Source organism: Gigantopelta aegis, chromosome 15 (assembly GCF_016097555.1).
Source record: "Gigantopelta aegis isolate Gae_Host chromosome 15, Gae_host_genome, whole genome shotgun sequence".
Taxonomy (NCBI): domain Eukaryota; kingdom Metazoa; phylum Mollusca; class Gastropoda; order Neomphalida; family Peltospiridae; genus Gigantopelta; species Gigantopelta aegis.
In genome coordinates this window covers 29,150,301-29,170,870 of record NC_054713.1, presented here as the reverse complement: position 1 = coordinate 29,170,870, position 20,570 = coordinate 29,150,301, and the positions used below count along the sequence as shown (strand labels likewise).

Sequence of the window (20,570 nt, the reverse complement as noted above, 5' to 3'; positions counted from 1 at the left end):
TGAACACTAGTTTTAACACATACTTTTACTATTTGATCACTAATTTAACACATATTTGTATTATCTCCCCATCACCTATCCTCTTTACAAACTTCATAAACTGTAGAAGAGCACAATCAGTCAGTATACTTGTTTGAACACTAGTTTTAACATATACTTTTACTATTTGATCACTAATTTAACACATATTTGTATTATCTCCCCATCACATATCCTCTTTACAAACTTCATAAACTGTAGAAGAGCACAGTCAGTCAGTATACTTGTTTGAACACTAGTTTGAACACATACTTTTACTATTTGATCACTAATTTAACACATATTTGTATTATCTCCCATATCACATTCATCTTTACAAACTTCATAAACTGTAGAAGAGCACAATCAGTCAGTATACTTGTTTGAACACTAGTTTGAACACATACTTTTACTATTTGATCACTAATTTAACACATATTTGTATTATCTCCCCATCACATATCCTCTTTACAAACTTCATAAACTGTAGAAGAGCACAATCAGTCAGTATACTTGTTTGAACACTGGTTTGAACACATACTTTTACTATTTGATCACTAATTTAACACATATTTGTATTATCTCCCCATCACATATCATCTTTACAAACTTAAACTGTAGAAGAGCACAATCAGTCAGTATACTTGTTTGAACACACTTTTACTATTTGATCACTAATTTAACACATATTTGTATTATCTCCCATATCACTATTTGATCACAAACTTCATAAACTGTAGAAGACATACAATCAGTCAGTATACTTGTTTGAACACTAGTTTGAACACATCCTATTTGATCACTATCATATCACTATCCTCTTTACAAACTTCATAAACTGTAGAAGAGCACAATCAGTCAGTATACTTGTTTGAACACTAGTTTTAACACATACTTTTACTATTTGATCACTAATTTAACACATATTTGTATTATCTCCCCATCACCTATCCTCTTTACAAACTTCATAAACTGTAGAAGAGCACAATCAGTCAGTATACTTGTTTGAACACTAGTTTTAACATATACTTTTACTATTTGATCACTAATTTAACACATATTTGTATTATCTCCCCATCACATATCCTCTTTACAAACTTCATAAACTGTAGAAGAGCACAGTCAGTCAGTATACTTGTTTGAACACTAGTTTGAACACATACTTTTACTATTTGATCACTAATTTAACACATATTTGTATTATCTCCCATATCACATTTCATCTTTACAAACTTCATAAACTGTAGAAGAGCACAGTCAGTCAGTATACTTGTTTGAACACTAGTTTGAACACATACTTTTACTATTTGATCACTAATTTAACACATATTTGTATTATCTCCCCATCACATATCCTCTTTACAAACTTCATAAACTGTAGAAGAGCACAGTCAGTCAGTATACTTGTTTGAACACTGGTTTGAACATATACTTTTACTATTTGATCACTAATTTAACACATATTTGTATTATCTCCCATATCACATTTCATCTTTACAAACTTCATAAACTGTAGAAGAGCACAGTCAGTCAGTATACTTGTTTGAACACTAGTTCATTTCAACACATATTTTTACTATCCTGTGAGTACTACGTATAACGTTATCTTCTCCCCATGACCTATCCTTTTATCAAACGTCATATAAAACTGTAGACAAATCTAATCATTCAGTTTCATCTCAGACCAAACCCCTGGCAAAAAACCCACATTTGTTTTGTTTAACGACACCACTAAGAAAAGGTTTAGGGCACAAGTTCAAACATAACAAAAGGGGGAGATAATTGTATTACAAAAAGGGGGAGATAATTGTATTACAAACTGGCATTGGAAATGATTAAGAACTTCAGTTCAAAATTGAAGGTGCATGTTTGACAGAACACATGTGAGCGACAGCTCCTGCTAGAAATGATAGCTTGAAAGAAAGAAATGTTTTATTTAACGACACACTCAACACATTTTATTGACGGTTATATGGGTCAGACATATGGTTAAGGACCACACAGATTTTGAGAGGAAACGCGCTGTCGCCACTACATGGGCTACTCTTTCCGATTAGCAGAAAGGGATCTTTTATTTGCGCTTCCCACAGGCAGGATAGCACAAACCATGGCCTTTGTTGAACCAGTTATGGATCACTGGTTGTATGTGCAAGTGGTTTACACCTACCCACTGAGCCTTGCGGAGCACTCACTCACGGTTTGGAGTCGGTATCTGGATTAAAAATCCCATGCCTCGACTGGGATCCGAACCCAGTACCTACGAGCCTGTAGACCGATGGCCTAACCACGACGCCACCGAGGCTGGTATGATAGCTTGAATGCAGTAAGCCAAGAGTGTAGTGTTACTAATCATGGTAATGGGCAAATCAGTTTATAATTCAATGTGTTGTTAATCTTTTTCTTTCTTGTTGTTTTTTTGCTCCTTCTACATGTACTATTTCTCATTATGGTGCAAGTGCGGCAACATTCTCACTGGTTTCATTGAGAGTGGTGAATACATTTTTCGGTATTTCTTAAAAACTATGAAACAAGTTCTGTAGACATTCGATATTTTAAAATATATTTTACATTAAATGTAGAGCTGATAGTTTTATGCTATATTGGTTTGTTTATCACAGCTCCATAGACTGTTTTTGTTGTTTTGAAGATTTTATTTTTGGTATGTTGTTCAAATGTGTCTTTCTAGTTTTTCACGTGTCTCTTTCACAGCTGTTAACACTGTATTTTATTGGTAAGTTTAGGATTGTAGTACTGATGTTGATAATCATATACCCATGTATAACACCCAATAGCTAGTGTTTTTCATTCTGGATGTTAAATATTCATTCATTTATTCATTCTAAAAACTTCTTTTCATATTTATTATTATTATTTTATTTTTTTAAGTGAACCTTGTAAAATTGTAAAAGCAATCACTAGCTAAAGAAACAAATATACTGGCATTTTTCAACAGTGTAATTTCTTTTTGGTAATGTAGTACAATTCAAGTGATGAGAAAGCTAGTACCTCCGAGTTGATGAACTTTGGGTCATCTATTGACCCTAAAAGACTGTTTGCCGTTTTCTCTAGGTCAGCATCTTGTGCCTGGAATTCATCTATCCACTTCGAGTCATCAAGAACTTCTTTGCTGTATTCATCCACCCTGCAAAATAGTCCCATTCTAAATTACAGCTATTTGATATCTATCATGTGGGTATTACAATATCTGGTCTAGACAATGAAAGGAAACCTATTGCCACATAGGTTATTCTTATCAAAAAGTAGCAAGGCATCTTTTATACTTATTCAATACCAATTCAACACACTTTTATAGTCTGTCCCATCATTCTATTAAAATGTTTTTTGTAAATAATTTCAGTTTGTTTTGACGTAAGAAGAAAAGTAAAAGTGTTTTGAAAATAACAAAGAAATACAATTCGTGTGTGCAATTTACAAATCAATCGGTACGGAAATAAATAACTTGTTGTAAATTACATAGTATGAAAAAAATGCGATCCCTGTGAGACGGACTATAGACATCACTATCATCAAGTTTTTTGACCCTGTATCACCCTATCATCTTTTTGAAAACTAACATTTACAAAATATAGATATGAAGTGAAATTACAGTAGGTTATATTATATTTTTGTGAATAAAGCAAAAACAATGATGCGAGAATGTCATAACATCATTTTAACACAGACACAAAAAAGTGTTTTAGTTTTTAAAAGTGTATTTGTCAGTAATGTTACAGTCAGGTTAGCAACAACAAATGAACTGCATGTGTGAGATTCACCATGGTTTATGTTCTTCAGTCTGGTCTAAATACTCTTTGGCCCATTTCACATCAGGTGGTGCCCTGTGGTGCTCCGCAGCAAATTCCTTCACCCAATCACCTTGTTCCAAATTATTTTCTGCCATAAATTCAGCTGTCCAATCTCCAGTAACTGCCAGATCAGCAATAGCAGGAGCTGAAGAATAAAGAGACGGTTAAAAAGGTTTATACCAATATAAAGACATGTTTTATTTAATGATGCACTCAACACATTTTATTTAAGGTTATATGGCGTCAGATGGTTATGGATCACACAGATTTTGAGAGGAAACCCACTGTCGCCACATAGGCTACTCTTTTATGACAGGCAGCAAAGGATTTTTTATTTGCGCTTCCCACAGGCAGGATAGCACAAATCATGGCCTTTGTTGAACCAGTTATGGATCACTGGTCAGTGCAAGTGGTTTACACCTACCCACTGAGCCTTGCGGAGTACTCACTCAGGGTTTGGAGTCGGTATCTAGATTAAAAACCCCATGCCTCAACTGGGATCCGAACCCAGTACCTACCAGCCTGTAGACCGATGGCTAACCACGACGCCACCGAGGCCGGTTTATACCAATATAAGTAATAACACTGCAATGATTAAGCTAGGGAGGCGAGATGTAGCCCAGTGATAAAGCGTTCACTTGATGCGCGGTCGATCTAGGATCAATCCCTGTCGGTGGACCCACCGGGCTATTTCTCGTTCCAGTCAGTGCTCCACAACTGGTGTAACAAAGGCTGTGTTATGTACTATCCTGTCTGTGGAATGGTACATACCATACACGAACCAACCATAATTGCGTCTAGACGACGACTCTGACCAAGTTGGACGGTGTCTAGACTAGTCGATTTTGTTTTTGGAAAATTTCCTGTTAGATGCTTGATCAGCGGTATCTGCAGAGACTGCAAACATGCACGAGCTATTTGGTTTGAGCCCCTGACCTTTTTTGTGTGTGTGTCCGTTGTTGTCAATTGCCGCTACGCTACTTATGAATTTTAAAAAAAGAAAGAAATTGACATGTTTTTAAAATCCCGATTGACATGTTTACAAGACATTCACACTACACTGAAAATAATAATTAAATAATACATTTTTATTGACCAATAACCCTTGTAACTCGTTCGAAGGGAAACAATTACAATAAACAATGAAAAGGAGTGTATGGGGAAGGGAGAGTCCTTCGATTTATTTAGAAAAAAAATGAAATGGAAAAAAAAAGGGGAAAAGAAAGAATAAGCTTGCTTTTGCATACGTGATATTTTGCACAGCAGTGGAAAGTTCATTTCTTTTGTGAGGGGAGGTCGAATCTGTTTTTATGTTTACAGTATTAAAAAAGTAAAATAAATGATGAATAATGTTTAAAAAATATAAATAAAACTTGTTTTTAAAAGGATTGGGGGGGGGGGTTACTGCGGGTAAGAGGAAATTAATAAATAAAATATTTTAAAATAATAAGTTTGCTTTTGCCTACGTGACGATTACCATGGACAGCTTTGGATGTTGTTTTATTTGTTGGAGGGGAGCAGGCCCGTAGTAACAATATCTTAGAGATGGTGCACAAAAACACACGATGATTATATATCGAGTTAAAGCTGCAGTGTCTGAATATTTTTATTATTTAAGCATTTAGAATAGATAATCCAGTTCTGTTTGGTACATAAAAGGCCCACCACATCGCTATAGTTTTGCAATGCTCGCTTATCTACATTATCTAGGTCAACTGCAAACCCAGTGGCCAGCTTGTTTTTCTTCAATTAGCGGGATGCCAGTAGAACTGGGAATTTATGCGATTTTCGCAGGCGCTGAGCTTCTCACGTGATTTTGAACAAATTTAACTGTCTTGATTGAGGGGTCATCTCATACCTCCAAAATATATTTATATCCATAGAGGTATGGAACAATATCTTTCCAGGCGTCGGTGGGGGATTTGCCTTGAAATTTTGACAGTGACCAGCGGTTGGCATACGCGTTACATGTAAGGGGGTGTTAATAATTACGTAACGCTCTAGGGGTAGAGGAAGAGGGCGGTATGTTCGATATACGTAACATTTATGAAGACTATATGTTATTTCTATTCATTACTTAGGCCTAAAAATGTGGTGGGGTTTTTTAATGCGCGGTCAGTCTAGGATCGATCCCCATCGGTGTGATTGTTCCAGCCAGTGCGCCATGACTGGTATATAAAAGGCCATGGTATGTGATATCCTGTCTGGGATGGTACATATAAATGATCCCTTGCTAAAACAAAAAAATAATAAAATCATTTTTTTTAAATGTAGCGGGTTTCCAAGGCACGTGTGCAGGGATTTCAGCAGGGTTGGGGGTTATAGACTGCATTATGCGAAGTTTGGGGCCATGTTTCCCCAGAAAATATATTTCAATTTCTTTTTACCTTGGTCAGGGAAGGGTTTCGACCCCCAATACCCTCCCTCCTGCATATGCGTCCGTTTCCTCTCTTAGATTATATGTCAAAATGACCAAACATTTGACATCCAAAAGCAGATGATTATTAAATCAATATGCTCTAACACTGAGGTCGTTAAATAAAACAAACTTTACCCTTTCCAAACGACATAATTTATATTTTATTGGAATTTGTCGATTTTACCACACGTAAAATTAAAAAGTGAAAACGGTCATTTTCTACTTTAGTATATTTTATTAAAAATATATACATGATCAATGTGTTATACAAACTAAACTTTGAAAGTTCTACTAACACTTTATAAAATAGTAATTCTTAAACAGGAAGGTACGATTGTCGATAGTACGTTGTCAAGATCAAAACCTGTCTTAATGAAAGAATAGTACGTATCCTCAACTGAACGTTCTTTGTACAGCGCAAGAATTCTCATTTAATTTTTTGAGATGTACCCTACAAGTTCAAATCCGCAAACGCACCTGTTAACTGAAACTGACAACACGCTGTCGTTTGTGGTTTGCTGAGCAATGGCCGCACAGGCGACGAATCGAGCGTTTACTTTTGATGTTCTCATTCATAGCAAACACACACAAATGTTTTAAAAGTGCAGTTGAACTTGTATTTCATATTTGTGCATGATATTAATATATGGTAACGAGACACTGTAACTTTAAAATGCATGCATACATGTATCTGCACCATTGCCCCCCTCCCATATAAAATCTTGGCTACGCCAATGGCACAGATATGCATGTCTTGTTACAATGTATATGCAGGTGACCCATATGGGGGGGGGGGGGAACCCACACTATGTATGTATGATTTGATAAAATTTAACATTTTTTAAAAGACTTGACTGGGGTGTGTGGCATGACCCCATGCCCTCCCCCCACGCCACTGATCAGCGCTTTCTAAACCAAATCAAATAAAATCAGTTTATTCACAAGTACATAAACACCACCTTAAAATTATATTACACCCATAGCATGTCTTGTTTGGAAATGGGGGAGGTCTCCAAGCTTTATATAATTAAAATCAATTGTGGGGTGTGTGGTTTAGCATCACATGGGGAGGGAGATTGTTTGAACGGTCCCTCAGGCTGTATCCATTACTTTCTTGGATTTGTAATTTTTTGTTATTAAAATATAAAATTAAAATTTGTTTTGTTTAACGACATTACTGGAGCACATTGATTTATTAACCATCGGCTATTGGATGTCAAACATTTAGTAATTTCGACATATAGTCTTAATGAGAAAACCACGACACATCTTTCCATTAGTAGCAAGGGATATTTTATATGCACCACCCATAGACAGGATAACACATACCACGGCCAGTCGTGGTGCACTGGCTGGGACGAGAAATAGTCCAACTGACCCACCGATGGGGATCGTCCCCAGATGGACCGCGCATAAAGCGAGGGCTTTACCACTCATCTAAACTATTCATAATCAAATAATTTTAAAAGTTGATTTATGTGTATATGTTAACCAGCCAAAAGAAGAAAAACGAATGTTGGACTTCTTTCCCACATCCGATATTAAAATTTCCACTTCTATGGAAGTGTTCTTTGTCGGTGGTTCGAACACTTGCATAGTATCCATTCTGAAAAGTCAGCTGTACCGAGATGACGTTTTAGAGGGAATTTCCTTGAGGATGTCACCATGAAATACCCTATCTTTTCTATCTTCATTTAATGAGAGTTCCCATTTTTGTTTACAACAAATATCGCAAGTCATGCACACTAAGAGAACTTTACGATACCTTTGAAAATCCGTCGTATCTTAAATCTACATTCGTATTTTGCTTGTAACTAGCTATGATATGTCGTAGCTAAGATGGCTTCGAAAATATGGGCCCTGAACCGGCTCCTCCGTCCAGGACAGGAAAGGGTTGGACAGTGGCGTAGCATGGGCGGGGCCACCTGGGCAGTTGCCCGGGCACCAAATTCTGGACTGGTGGAAGGGACTTGGGGAGTGCTAACGGTCCACTGGTTAGGGGGCGCAATATATGCCTTGCCCCAGGCGCTGGCAACCCACGGTACACCACTGTGATGGGGTGGGTGGGAGAAGGGACCGCCTACACTGTCAGGTGCAAGAGAGCACCAGCAGCCCGACCAGTCGGTAACAGGGGGTTGGTTTTGTGCTATGGAATTTGGAATGTCCCGTAGAATTAATGCCAAAGGGAAAGGGTGCACAGTTTGAATGAAGGAAATTGGGCACATTTTTTAAGGATCCGCCAAAAATAAAAAAAGGGGAGCTACATGTTTCTGAACTTAGTATGCCGAGAGTAGCTCGTTAATGGGACCTAGTTGGTGCTGAGGTGTCTCCTTAGGTTGCCCATAGGGGCCCTTAGAAGGGCCTGATCGTGGCATAACAACCCAGGGGAGACTGACTCATTTGCAATTGTGTATTATATGGGGCCATTTCTGGTGAATTACATGAACATGTGGAATTATACACACAGTGAACATCAATTGACCGATTGAATATTCGAGACTTCTGGTGATTTGCTTCCCTTGAAAGTCTTGTGTATTTGAGATGTCTAGTGATTTGCTCCCCATGGAAGTGTGTATTCAAGACGTCTGGTGATTTGCTGCAAGACAGGCAAAACAAAACCGTAAAAGATAATTTTTTTGCATACTTCGGATGGTGGTTAGGTTGTGGGGAGCATCATTGTATATAATTATTAATATTATTGGGTGAGGGTCTGTTTTGTTTTACGAGCCTGTAACACATTTTGCTAAACAAAGTTCCTCGTCTGATGATGGGGGTGTAGGGACTATGCCTACACATTTGTAATTCAGTATGTGTGTAAATGAATTCTACGATATTTGATTTCATTATTCATAACAACAACAACAACAGCCCCAGATAAAAACCTGTAACCAAGTTCCTTTTGGAAGTCACGCCAACTCGCATATTAACAAAGCAGCACACAAACGAACGAGCGGTGATCGTTGGGATCGTTGGTCAAATCGGCGGTAAACAAGTATACAATGTTACTGATACAGCTATTGATAGAGAGAATATACCGGGCCCGTAACAACATCACCCGATAAAACCTATATCTAAGTTCCTTTAGGAAATCACGCTAACTCACATTTTTTTAACAAAACAGCTCGCAGACGAAATGATCATTCCAATTGTTGGTTAAATCAGAGGTAAACATAATGATATTGGTACAGCTAGTGGAAAAAGAGTAAATGGTGGCTAGAGAGACTATACCCGCAACAACAGCCCCAGATAAAAACCTGTAACCAAGTTCCTTTTGGAAATCACGCCAATTTGTATATTAACAAAGCCAGAGGCGAATCGGGGGGGGAGGGGAGAGAGGGGAGAGAGAGAGAGAGAGAGAGAGAGAGAGAGAGAGAGAGAGAGAGAGAGAGAGAGAGAGAGAGAGAGAGAGAGAGAGAGAGAGAGAGAGAGAGACCAGGGGTCCACCCCTAAAATATTTTGCGATAATTTTATTATATATTAATTTTAATTTTTTTATGATTCCCCTCCAAACCTCCCCCAAAGTTCCCTTGGCATTCCACCTCATGTCACTGGGGTCCCCCCTAAATGGATTTTCTGGATCCGCCACTGAAAGCAGCACACAAGCCGCGATCGTTGGGATGGTCAAATCAGCGGTAAACAAGTATACAATGTTACTGATACAGCCAGTAAAGGGAATGTAATTGGGAGCTAGAGAGAATATACCGTGGACCGTAACAACAGCACCAGATAAAACCTATATCCAAGTTCCTTTTGGAAATCATGCTAACTCATATTTATTTAACAAAGCAGCTTGCAGACGTTGGTTAAATCGGCGGTAAACATAATGATATTGGTACAGCTAGTGGAGAAAGGTGGCTAGAGAGAATATACCCGCAACAACAACAGCCCCAGATACAACCTCTACCCAAGTTCCTTTTGGAAATCACGCCAATTCGTATAGTAACAAAGCAGCATGTAAACAACCGGCAATCGTTGGGATCGTTGGTCAAATCGGCGGTAAACAAGTATACAATGTTATAATTGATACAGCTAGCAGACGAAATGTAATTGGAGGCTAGAAATAATATACCGGGCCTGTAACAACAGCACCAGATAAAACCTATATCCAAGTTCCTTTTGGAAATTACTCTAACCCGCATTTATTTAACCAAGCAGCTCGCAGACGAAATGATCTTTCGTATCGTTGGTCAAATCGGCGGTAAACATAATGATATTGGTACAGCTAGTAAAAAAAAGTTATTGGGGTTATTTATTACACACCAGTGTAAGATATTACTCATGTCATAACAATTACTTAATATCTAACTAGTGTAATATTGGCACGCGCAGACGACTTGCTGGGTATTTTTATTATTATTATTTGTATGACGTCGGTATTTGAATGACGTCATTTTGCATCTCACTGCTCGTGAACAGTGTTGGTATCAAAACTGTTCACTCGTTTCATAAAAATGGTATGACAGGCAAGCTCGTTTAGTATTCTATAATGTTATTGAGAAAAGGCAAGTGGGGGCTAAAGGGAATACATCCACAATGAAAACAGCCCCAGATAAAACTTGTACCCAAGTTCCTTTTGGAAATCTATTAACAAAGCTGGCTGCAGACCCGCGATCATTTGGACTATTGGTAAATTCGGCAGAGAGTGTTTCAGGGTCAACATACCCCCTCCCGAAATTTTCTTTTTAAAAATATATTTTCAAGTGGAACATGATCCAACCTATCCTAAAAACCTCTCTCGCCAGTCTAGACACTCCGTTGCACAATTTTCTGAACATGCGCCTGTATTGCTATATTGTTTTGTAACCCCCACCCATAAATGTAGCTCACCAATCTAGACCCCCACCCCCCCCCACTTACATTCCTTCATACGCGTCTGCATTGGAAAAACTATTAAAAGAAAAAAGAAATGAATTTTAAAAAAACCAACCTAAATAATAATACAAACAAAGTGATTTTTTTTGTTAGCAGCTTGTGACAGATGTCATGTAGGCAAGCCACCTGTAATTTTTGTTTGTCGATTTCGCTTCTTTTCTCTCGAAACCGCAATAACACACCCCTCCCAGCCACATGCAGTGACCTCCTTTTTCTTTTTCGTATATTAATAAGAATTTTTATTTGTAATTTTTTTAAACAAATTATTTCATTAAATTTATATAACATGATATCGGCAGTTGACAACAACCGACAAATAAAGAGGTCACAGGCTCACAGCAAGTGACAGGTACACACACATTGCAGAATCAAAGCAAGTTGTTACTGGTGTGGAACAAAGTCGTCCCTCAAACAACTACCCACCCCAACCCCCAACCAATTTGTTTTGCTTTTTAATTATTATTATTTTAATCTGCGGCACATCGAAAACAGTCACTTGCATCAAAACGATCCCCATCATATAAAATGAATTCTTCCACAGCTCGTGTGTCGGTTTTACAAAAGAATGTTATATTTCAGTTTCATGACTTAAAACTGTTGATAACAAAGTTGAAGCATGGTCAATATAACAACAATGAACAGTTTCACGTGCTGGGTGAAGTGCAAATGTTGAAATTTTTTGGAAACATATTTTGTTTTCAAAACCGACAAGCCAATCGCCCAAAGTGCCACTTTGGTTGGTTCGCATACTGTATAAAAGATTCCTTGCTGCTAATACACTGAAGTGGCAACAGCAGGTTTCCTCTCTCAATATATGTGTGGTCCTCAACTATATGTCCGATGCCATATAACCGTAAATAAAATGTGTTGAGTGTGTTGTTAAATAAAACATTTCTTTCCTTGATTAAGCCAGTAGCTAGTAGGTACTGAGTTCACATCCCGGTACAGGCTCCCGTCTAGAGTGAGTTTTACTAAGGCCTCTACAAATTGAACATTTTATTGAACAGTTTTGAGGATATGATTACCTCAAAATCAAATGGGTTACCAGATTTCCTTTTTATTTAGAATCAATAAATGAGTTCTCGAAGACATCTTTAATGGCTCAGTGATGTGGAGTAAAGCTACTACACAAACGTCTCTCTCAACAACCACAAACACATAAACTATTAACTCATGTCCTGGACAGACAGGCCAAATAGTTGAGTCGTGTGCCCAGGACGGTGTGCTAGAAACTGAATTAGAATTAAAGATGGAAATTCAGTTTAAAAAGGAAAGCACAAAACACAACAGAAACATTTTATTGAACAGTTTTTGTGTTTGGTTCTTGCTTAATGACACAACTAGAGCACACTGGATGTCAAACATTTGGTAATTTTAACATATAGTCTTCGAGAGGAAACCCGCTATATTTTTCCAATAGTAGCAAGGGATCTTTTATATGTACCATCCCACAGACAGAATAGCACATACCACAGCCTTTGATATAACAGTTGTGGTGCACTGGTTAGAACGACAAACAGCCCAATGAGCCCACCGACGAGGATCGATCCTACACCAACTGCACATCAAGTGAGCACTTTACCACGGAGCTACGTCTTGCCCCTTATTGAACAGACAGATTAAGAGAATAAAAACCACACCAAAAACCCATATCAGCTCAGTCTTTAAATAAAAATACTGCTTACTGTAAACCAACTGATTTAATGAAAATCACTGGCACTTACATTTCAAATTTACAAAAACCCATCCAACAATTGTTAATATCCAAAAAAGACTGAAAAATAAAAGTGGTTTGTATACATACCTCGATTCGGGGGATGTCGAATTTCTGCCTCTTCAATTTCTCTCATTTCCTGTAACAGACTTCCCATGTGGAATGTCTGAGGCGCCATTGCTGTTTGATGACCAGACAGAAATTCATTTACTAACTGAAATTTAAAAAATGAAAAAATAATGTTAAACAAGTATTGACTGTATGCCATCTTTGTACTTGTTATAGTCATGATAGTCTATAGATTACAGGTAGTGATTCATGCCTGTAACAAATTTGTAATAAAATCAATGTACATACTACCTCATGACTTTAGTAAAAGAAAGAAAGAAATGCTTTCTTTAATGACCCACTCAACACATTTTATTTATGGTTATATGGCGTCGGACTTATGGTTAAGGACAACACAGATATTGAGAGAGGAAACCTGCTGTCTCCACTTCATGGGCTACTATTTTCAATTAACAGCAAGGGATCTTCTATATGCACCATCCCACAAACAGGATAGTACATACCACTGCCTTTGTTACACCAGTTGTGGAGCACTAGCTGGAACAACATACTTTAGTATGTCAACATATTAAAATACTGCTACATATAACTTGTTCAAAAGATTTTAAAAGGTCATTTCAACACAGAAAGTTGTATTTTTATCAATTCCAAACTATCTCAAGTCTGATTAAGTTATAATGCTTGTGTCAGTCATTCACACACCTCAGAATACATGTACATGTATCACAGAACATTTGACCACCAGGCTATGTCTCGCCCCCCGAGTTACCTGGTGTCAAAAAAACACTGTCAACTCTTTGTACATACCTCATCTGGAGTTGCATCTGTTATGGGGCGTGACACCTGGAATAACATAATAAAACAATTATAAAATCAAGTACATTGGCATACTGGTGAAAAGTAGTTATTGAAATAATATATTATTTTAAATTTCATCTCATAGTATAATTAATGTATCAAAGAAAGAAAGAAAAAAGAAAGAATGAAGTACATGTATTTTATTTAACGACTCATTGAACACATTTTAGTCATGGTTATATGGCATCAGATATACATGTATGGTTAAGGACCACAAAGATAATTAAGAGAAAAAACCCACTGCCGCCATTCCATGGGCTATTCTTTTTTTGATTAATTAGAAGTTAATGTATTAAAAAAGTTATTTAAGATAATACCAAGAAAAATTTTGATTAAAACATGTGGTAAAATAATCTAACAATTATAAAAGCAAGTATATTAGTGACAATTATTTCTTGGAAAAATTAATTTTTAAAAAATATTCATCTCAGAATATAATTAATGTCTTGAAAAAGTAATTTAAGGTAATATTAAGAAAACTTATGATTAAAATATCTGGCAGAATATCCATAGTGTCTTGAAAAAGTAATTTAAGGTAATATTAAGAAAACTTATGATTAAAATATCTGGCAGAATATCCATAGTGAATCATGAATATTAATTAGCCTCTTTCTAAGATACTAGTATACAACTATCAATCATCTAATTAGCATCTCAAATAAAAATATGTGCGAGTTGATCCGAAAAATCTAATTTTTAAAATATAATAATAAATCAATCAATCAAATATTAATATTGATTAATTAAAACAATAGGCCTACTTACAGCAGCTTTGCTTGAAGGAAATATTTTATTTAACTACACACTCAACACATTTTATTTACAGTTATATGGCGTCAGACATATGGTTATGGACCATGCAGATATTGAGAGAGAAAACCCACTGTCACCACTTCATGGGCTACTCTTTTCAATTAGCAGCAAGGGATCTTTTACATGCACCATCCCACAGACAGGATAGTACATACCACGGCCTTAGTTACACCAGTTGTGGAGCACTGGCTGGAACGAGAAATAGCCAAATGGGTCCACCGACGGGGATCAATCCTAGACCGACTGCGCATCAAGCGAACGCTTTACCACTGGGCTATGTCCCGCCCACAGCTTTGCTTGAAGAATTCGAACTTCACCACAGTAATTATACAGATAGAATTCTATAAGATAACAAGCATACATTTGCAGTAATAAAATTAACGATAGGATTCTGATGGTGTGCATATGTTACAAACTTTCATTGCACAATGCCACAAAAGACCTCATTGTGAAAATATTAAGGAAAGTGATTATTGCTCCCCATAAATTAGATTCATTCATAAAACCATATTGATATCATACATAAATTCACATGCTAAAGGGAGATAAAAATTACTTGAACTAGTCTCCAGGGGAATGATTGGGAGCAACAGTGTTAGCTCCCCTTAAATGGTGTGGTCTGTACAACTACACACCTTGGCAGTTACACATGTATGTAAATATTAAAATTAGCTTGGTGTCAAAGAAGCTTATGTCAATAATGATATTGATAATACACAAGTCACCTTCTGACATTCACATAAATACCTGTAACGATACGTACCTGATGGGGAATAAATCCTGGAGGACGAAAACCCTCCTGTAATTATAAACCAAAATATTTCAAATAGTTTAGTTTTATCTTTATAATATGTACTGACCTCTGAGAATTCAAAGTTTGCGTAACCCAAATATGGGTTACACAATTTTTTTCAGACCTTAACCCATTTCATTTTGCGTAACCCATTACAAACATATTGTTATGTCAACAGTGACAAATTAAAGCGTAAAATATTTTTAATTTCTTTATTTTTTTGGCAAGAACGAAAAATAGGTTAAGCAAAAGTAGACTTGCACAAACGATGCATGAGCGAAATGATCGTTTGCGCAATTTTCAAAGGCCTGTAATATTATATTATACATGTATGTAATATGCCTGTGGTAAACTATGTACATACAGATAAGAAGATTATATTTCATGGCTGACAAGGTTAACATGGCTGACAAGGTTAACATGGCTGACAAGGTTAACATGGCTGACAATATGCAGGACTAGCTCTGAATGAGCAGAACATTTTGCTAAATTATCTATTAACTTCAAAAATGGCAGAAATCTTGTTATTTTACAGACAAATATCAATCATTACATCAAAATATTTTTCAAATTAAAATAAAATTTGCCAATTGTTTCCATAATGTGCAATTGCTGAATAAATTAGTTAAGTGACACAAATACATATATACATGTAGCCATGAAGTTGATGCAAAAATTCTAAATCAAAACTAAACAAAATTAATGATACCTCTTATTTCCTTAAATTTAATACTGTGTATTTTTTTAAGAGTATATTTCCTAAACTGAAATCAACCAGTACCAGTGGTGTTAGTGCTGAACTTTGCCTAAAATAATTGGGGGGAGGGGGGGGGGGAGGAGGAAAGGAGGGGTAGTAAAAAACAAGAATCAGACAATGTTTAGTAATATTGAGTTGTCTCCATCTACATGTACACAAAAAGCAAACTTTTAACTACACATGGGCTTTTTATTTTACAAGGGGTGGGGTGGGTGGCAATTACCCCCACTGTCCCACCCACTAAGTACTGCCCTGGTACATAGCTAACAAGCATGTAAGGCCTGTAATGTTGACAGAACAAACCTGTTTGAATGCACGGTCTTGTGTGTAATGTGATGTCAACTTCATCAGAGAGTTGTTGGCACCACAATCCCCTTCAACCAAATTTCTCGCCGCCATTTCACCACAGAATTTTATCTACATGGTCATAGAAAACAAGAATGTTACACAATACAAAGTCAACTTTATTATTTTAAAACTTCACTTTTAAGATGTTTTTAAAAACTTAAAATATGCAAAATTACCTCCACATATTATAACATTGCTTACTAATGCATTTGTCTTCATCCATAAAATTAATTCTCAGGGATTCTAGATTATGGTAGCCCCACTCCCATGGCTAGTGATAATCAATGTTGGGCTAGTAAATAACTACTATTGCCATGCCTGATGGCTAGTGAATTTTTTTTCTTCAAATGTTGCAGTTGTCTTTTTTGTAAATATGAATATCCTGCCCCCACCCCAACCCACCAATGTTAGTGTTTTTAAGCTCTATCTCCCTCTTTAGGTGACATATCTGATTATTACTATTATTTAGTAAAATTGTATTAATTTAAAGTAAAGTAGGGCTAGTGAATTTTTAATAGTGGCAGTCATTTTTGAAATCACTGATCCCATGGCTAGTGGATTTTATAACAATTCTAGAAGTCCTGATTCTACAGAATTAAATGTCAACTACACAATACAAAGTCAACTTTATTATTTTAAAACTTTACTTTAAAAACATTGCTTACTAATGCATAGGTTTTTTTCTTCATACATAAAAATAATTCCACAGAATTAAATGTCTTGCCTACAATAAATGTTTTCAGTGCACTGTGATGATCATCCATAACTATAAACCATGTTTCACTGATCTAGGACTCATAGTTTGTGAGAAATGCAAAACTTGACATGTGCAGCAAATTCCAGCTTTTTGTGCTAGCTGCCATTCTGCCTTTTCATGAAATACTCTCCAAGAGGGGTGAAAAGATATGACTTAATCTAACAACGTCATAACATGTTATGATATAAAAGCAAACGTGATGACATCATATTAATTATTTTTTTAAAGTTTGTTTTGTTCAAAGACACCACTAGAGCACATTCATTTCATATTAATAACAACACATACTTCGGAGGCTTTCATCTCTCTTGAAGAGTATTCCATAAAAAAAAAAAGGCAGACGGCAGAAACCTGCATGTATTTTGCCCAAAGCAATCTCAACAAAGTTGATATTGGAGACATTGTTATAGTCTTACATGTGGAATCTGTGTCATTGTAATGTTTTTTTCACAACTTGTGTCTAGACAAAATTTGGGGGAAACGTAACGGTAATTAAATTTAAAGGTAGGAGAGTAATTTATTGTAGTTGTTAACAATTTGGATTGGACTTCAGGACAAAACACAGATAATGTTTTACTGGCTGACAGAGGGGCAGAATGATGTGACCAGGGCTTCTAGAGTATGGTAGCCCCACTCCCGTGGCTAGTGATATTCAGTGTTGGGCTAGTCAATAACTACTATTACCATGCCCAACAGCTAGTGAAAAAAAGTTGTCAAATGCTGCATTTAAGTCTATTTTGTAAATATGAATATCCTACCTCCCTAATCAGTGTTTTTAAGCTCTATCTCCCTCTTTAGGTGACATACCTGATTATTACTATTAGTAAATTTGTATTCACTTTAAAGTTAAAAGTAGGGCTAGTATATTTTTAATCGTGGCTAGTAAATTTTTTTAATTACTGATCCCATGGCAAGTGGATTTTATAAAAATCCTAGCAGTGTGTGAAGTAATCTAACAACATTGTGACATGAGTTACGGTATAAAGCAATCATCAAGACACATATTAATTACGTAAAATAATTTGGAAGCTTCCACCACTCTTGAAGTTGAAGGGTATTCCATAAAAAAGCAAAAAGGCAGACAAGCGAATCAATGTGTGCTTTTTGTCCAAGAAGATCTTAGCAAAGTTTATATGTACATGTAGGTGAAATGGTTACAATTTAGTATATGGAATCTGTAGGTTTGTTCATGTTTTATGTCTGGATAAAATGTGGGAGAAATCTAATGGCTATTACTGGGCTCAAACTGAGGAATTTGTCTCCCACAGCAAATTTTATAAAAAGAATTGCGGTAGTCAAAAAGGCCCACCAACGGCAATTTTGAGCCTGCCTATGGCAATGGTTTTTAAAGTGACTTTTGCAGCAAATAAACTTAACTGAAACGTTATTTTGTTGTATGAAGACATGTTTCAAATATGCAAATGTTAAATACTGGCAGATAATGTACACCAGGTGTATACATTTGGTCATTGTTGAGGAACTTTACAGACGGCACAAAAGTGCCATCAGTGAAGCTCCTTGCCTACGGCAATTTATATCTCAACGATGGCAATTGCCGCCAGTGCCGTCATTAAGTTTGAGCCCTGCTATTAAAGGTAAAAGAGTAATTTATCATAGCAGTTACACAATGTGGATTAGAATTTAGTATGTATTAGTTTGAGTCACCTACAGCCTTACCCCTCAGTGATATTGATATGTGGGGTAAGGCAAGAGAAAAGTCTATGTAATGGTTTGGAAATTAACAACCAAATGGTTGCAAGCTACCATGTGTCTAATATACAAATTTTTTCCTAAATCTGATGTCACATAGCTTTAGTTTAATTATTCTTTAGAGTCCAGTCATGACATTAAACTTACAGGTTATTAACCAGTACGAACACTACACAAAGAAACCCGACGCCCTTATGCAAAACAAATCTGTGCTATACTTTCTTGTGGTAAAGTATAGCATAGTGTGTGTCCATGTGACACGCCTTACAAGCTTACTTGCAGGGTCTGAATTATACAGTCAAATGACAAAAACTAGCTATGTATGTACAGGTATTACGGAAAGAGTTCGACCCATACGGTCTACCCCTCTATATCAAAGGCTCTAATGACTAAGCCTAACCCTATACCTACAACTACCCTAACCATTGAAAGGGGGGGGGGGGGGGGGTACGGACCAAACTCATGCCCTCGAAATTATAATATTCAAGGATATAAACAAACTATGGCTACAGAACACTCAAATTGATAAGTTCAAGTGTTGAAATAATCTTTTGGGCAAGCCTTCTGAACATTCCAGCATTCAGTTCATTCAGTATTAAGTTAAGGGTTAGTGATAGTATTAAGGTCGGCGACAGTCACTTTTCGCACCCTTGTTTTGGCTTCGTACACAGTAAATAAAACATATCCAACGGTAACTTTTTGATATGATACATTTGACTAAAGGTACTTTTTATTTCTTTCATCTTTTGATACTTAAAATTAATATTTTGTCCATAATTATAAAAAATAACAAAATACCAACCTGTAAACAACCTTGTCCGGTTGTTACAGAAATTTGACAGGGGTCAAGGTTAGTAGACCAGTTTTTATTTTAATGTGGCAAGCATTGTAATAATATTGTTAATTTTGAATTTGAGTGACGTCAGTATTCCAATGACGACACTTTGAATCGCCTTACAATAACCATACACAGCATTACACTGGGTACATGATGTTTCCGTTTTAAGAATGCTGGAAAAATTTCAATGCAAACTTGCTATTGAAACTTTTGTTTGAACATTACTAAATGCATCTGAATGTGTTTGAAGAAAATCTTGCGATTAAAAAATTGTACCTTTTACGAAATATGGATTTATTGTGTACGAAGCCAAAACAAGGGTGCAAAAAGTGACACCATGTTTTGATGTGTCATTAAAAGAAATTAAAAATAAAACAATTTGGTTACGGTGCAAACATTTTATTTCCAATGAATGCCAGTGTATAGTAACCTTACCCCAAAAACTCTTAATTAATAAGTCCTACAATCACTGCTAGCTCCATTAAACAATGAATTAATTAGGCTTAATTACTTCACTTCTTCAGTCTCAGATGTTGGACTTAAGTCAGCCTAACAACTCATTATTTTCTACTGAACTCCACTACATCCGGTGACCTTAACCTTTAAAATAAAACATAGTTCCAAATTGTGTTACCATTTTCTATTTGCATTAATTTACTATAAATAACAAAATAGGAAGTTTGTTTTAAATCGATAAACTACAATTTAATTTGTAACGAGTAGAACGCAAAACGTTTCGGTACTGTGAGTCTTACAATAATTCCTCCCACAATGCGGATTAATATACTCATTACGCCA

General features: G+C 36.3%; 1 protein-coding gene across 3 annotated transcripts in view; it reads right to left on the bottom strand.

Moving 5' to 3' along the window:
• LOC121390099 (peroxisomal targeting signal 1 receptor-like) overlaps positions 1-20,338 on the bottom strand; it is a 47,911-nt gene extending 27,573 nt beyond the window's left edge. For 2 of the 3 annotated variants that reach the window (XM_041521820.1, XM_041521822.1), the window contains exons 1-7: positions 20,208-20,338; positions 16,423-16,536; positions 15,333-15,368; positions 13,706-13,741; positions 12,920-13,043; positions 3,795-3,969; positions 3,025-3,160 (exon numbers count right to left, since the gene is read on the bottom strand). In XM_041521820.1, coding sequence (XP_041377754.1) covers positions 3,025-3,160; positions 3,795-3,969; positions 12,920-13,043; positions 13,706-13,741; positions 15,333-15,368; positions 16,423-16,518 — 603 coding nt within the window. In that variant the 5' untranslated portion in view covers positions 16,519-16,536; positions 20,208-20,338. The remainder of the gene's footprint in view (positions 1-3,024; positions 3,161-3,794; positions 3,970-12,919; positions 13,044-13,705; positions 13,742-15,332; positions 15,369-16,422; positions 16,537-20,207) is intronic. The other variant, XM_041521821.1, reaches the window with a different exon arrangement.
• Positions 20,339-20,570: the final 232 nt, after the last annotated feature.